A 2,982-nucleotide genomic window follows, 5' to 3' on the forward strand; every position below is an offset into this window, starting at 1 on the left:
ACTTACTAAATTAAGATAAAATTAATTTAACTTTTTCCATTTTACCTCTACAATTAATACTCTTTGGAAGTGTAAAAACAAATTTGTAAAGCTCCAAGAAAGCACCTTAAGGGGGTAAACTAGGAAAATTATCTTTTATATTTATGATATCTTAAGCGCGCAAAAGTGAAAGTAATCAACTAATATGGGACGGAGGCAATATAACTTTAACAATATAATGGATTCAATGATAATTAGGAACCTTAAAGGTAATTTCTAGATCTGTCTTTCATCACTCCAGCGGTAATGAAATGGTGTATAAGAATGTTGAGTGTGATCTTAATGGGAGGATGCACTTGAGTAAAGCAATGTCACGCAACACTGCTTCATCAGACCATGCTTTGCTTCTTTCGTCTGTTGATCCATCTAACTACTTAGCATAAGAACTATAGATGACATTAATGGCCTATCCACTGAACAGGAACATGAGGCCGAAATTGATTTATCATTTAGTCATTTTGTTTCAGTCCGTAGCTGTCATGCCTAAATCATTTCATCATGATAATATGGAATTAATTTAGCAGATACCACTGAATACCGAGTTGTTGAAAATTGCTGAATAATAAGTAGTTCAGTGGTAGGAGCAGCTATTCCTTAAATTCAACACGAATTCATGGCATGAAATCCTGCTAATTTTGCATTTACACCTAAGAAGATTCAACATGAATGACCCTTAAACAAAGAATCATTGTGAAGGTAAAGAATCCCTCTAGCAATATAATGCCTTCAATCATGTTGGAAACAGCTCCTGGCTGCATACAATAGACCCTTGTGTTCCTGCCCTTCCCTAGACCCCTCCTCGCCCTCGCATAGCGGGAGCTTTAATGCACCACGTTTCCTTTTAATCATGTTTGAACATTTCAGCCAAGGAAGCTGATGGCTTCTATTTGGATAAGACAGTATTACAGAACATCAAAGTCTCAGTTACACAATTGCTTCCTTTAGTAAAATTTCTGTTCTAGATCCTATAGAAGAATTTCATGAGCCCCTATCCAGCGCAGAGAATTGAAAAACAGAGAGTGATCTCGATCAAGGTTTTATACATGCTTTTAAGCTCACCTATTTCCCGTTGCAAGCCAATAGTGACACCTCTGCCTCTAATTTCATTCACACTGCCAGTATTGGGTACTAAATAAAAATCTGTGTAACCAAATTAACTGGATCAACTTAAGCTTGAAAACAGAAAGTAAATAGTGCAGCTAAACACTTCAATTATATTTCTTAGTTTAATTTCTGGTTTATTTAACAATTCAAAACATAGCTAAAATAAAGAAAGTGAACCAGCTGGTTCGAAACTACTCAATCTGAAACAACAAAATAAGGGAAACACAACACTCTGAAGTACAAACAGTACATGATTCCAGGTATTAGTATACGAAGACTTTATTAGAGAAATCAGACAAACAAAAAGCAAAATATTAATTTGCATCTCAGAAAGAACACCATCGGTAGAGATACTAACTTCTATGTTTCCAGAAATGTGTTCTTGATTTTGTTGAGCCTCTTGATTACATATTTCATGGTTATTCTTAATTCCGGCATTTCCTTTGTGCAGTCTAAAGCCAATTCGAACATGGAGGCTATGCAATGTTTACTTTTGGAAGTACTTTGTTCTTTCTCAAGAAAAATATTAGAATCCACAACTTTCATGATAGTTCTTGGAAATGCTTGCCTTATCCACTCCTTCAAGTCAAGATTTTCATGCCTTATCCACTCCTTCAAGTCAAGATTTTCATTGCATATCTCTTCATCTGTTGGCCTTCTTTTGGTCAAAACCTCCATCAACATGATGCCGTAACTATAAACATCACCACTAGTGGACACTATTCCCTCCAAGCCATATTCTTAGAAAAGAATGAAATGAAAAAGAGTTAATTGAAAATATAACAATAGTTACGTACTAACTGGCACTTGATTTTATTTAGTTCTAGAGAAGAAAGGGTATTCAATAAATAAGTGAAATATACCTGGTGCAATATATCCAAGAATGCCTAATGTCTCGGTATGTACCATGGACTTGCTTACAGCTAAAGTTTTAGAAATTCCAAAATCACCAACATGCGCCACCATATCTTCATCCAAAAGAATGTTTGTTGGCTTTAGGTCGCAATGAACTATTGGAGTGTTATGACCATGGTGTAGATATTCAATTGCAAAAGCCGCATCAAGCATTATGGAGACTTTTTGAAGGATGTTCAAGTGGGAATCTTGTTTGTATAAGCAATTCTCAAGACTCCCATTGGGCATATATTGCAGAACAAAGGCTCTTATATAGTCACTAGAACAAGTAGTAATCACCGGAACAAGATTTTTGTGTCTAACATTTCTCATCACTTCGCATTCGGTGTCAAACCTCTTGCATACTTCCTCAATTTACAAATCCAGAACCTTTATGGCCAGCACAGTTCTACTAGATAATGTGCCTTTGTACACAGAGCCAGAACCTCCCACACCAATTAAATTTGATTCATCAAAATTATTTGTTGCTCGTAGAATCTCATGATAAGAAACTAATTAATGAGTCCTGATCTCCGGTACCTTTTCCACATCTTTAGACTGTCCCTTCTTCTGTATTTTCATTGTCCAAATTGAGACTAACAAGAAAATCAGAAAGGATGAAATAACCACTGGAGTAACAATTTTTTGCACAACCACCTTAAACTTTGATTGTTGTCCAGGATTAACGATAGCACAAGCAGGAGCCTCCAATATGTGCATTCCACATGGACCTTTTGTTGAAATTTGCTTTAAGAATGCAGAAAATTTTTCCTTTTTTCTTCAGTTTTTCTTTTACGTACAAATCCTAGTTAAATTAGGAGTCCTATCTTTGGTAGGAAACTAATTAGTTATTTTAATTTTGGTAAAAATAGGTTTTTTATTTGTCCCATTTTTAGTTGTCATAGAAACTATTTAAGTTGCTACTTGATGATCAATAACATACGG

The 2,982-nt window shown here is 35.2% G+C and overlaps 1 protein-coding gene across 1 annotated transcript; it reads right to left on the reverse strand.

The window, feature by feature from the left end:
• Positions 1 to 1,243: 1,243 nt before the first annotated feature.
• On the reverse strand, positions 1,244 to 2,262 carry LOC107865027 (receptor kinase-like protein Xa21). Its single transcript, XM_016711392.2, has 2 exons — positions 2,007 to 2,262; positions 1,244 to 1,883 (listed from the first exon to the last, which is right to left on the reverse strand). Exons 1-2 carry the CDS (start codon positions 2,209 to 2,211, stop codon positions 1,504 to 1,506), a joined length of 585 nt encoding a protein of 194 aa, XP_016566878.2. The 5' UTR covers positions 2,212 to 2,262; the 3' UTR covers positions 1,244 to 1,503.
• Positions 2,263 to 2,982: the final 720 nt, after the last annotated feature.

Source organism: Capsicum annuum, chromosome 5 (assembly GCF_002878395.1).
Source record: "Capsicum annuum cultivar UCD-10X-F1 chromosome 5, UCD10Xv1.1, whole genome shotgun sequence".
Taxonomy (NCBI): Eukaryota; Viridiplantae; Streptophyta; class Magnoliopsida; order Solanales; family Solanaceae; genus Capsicum; species Capsicum annuum.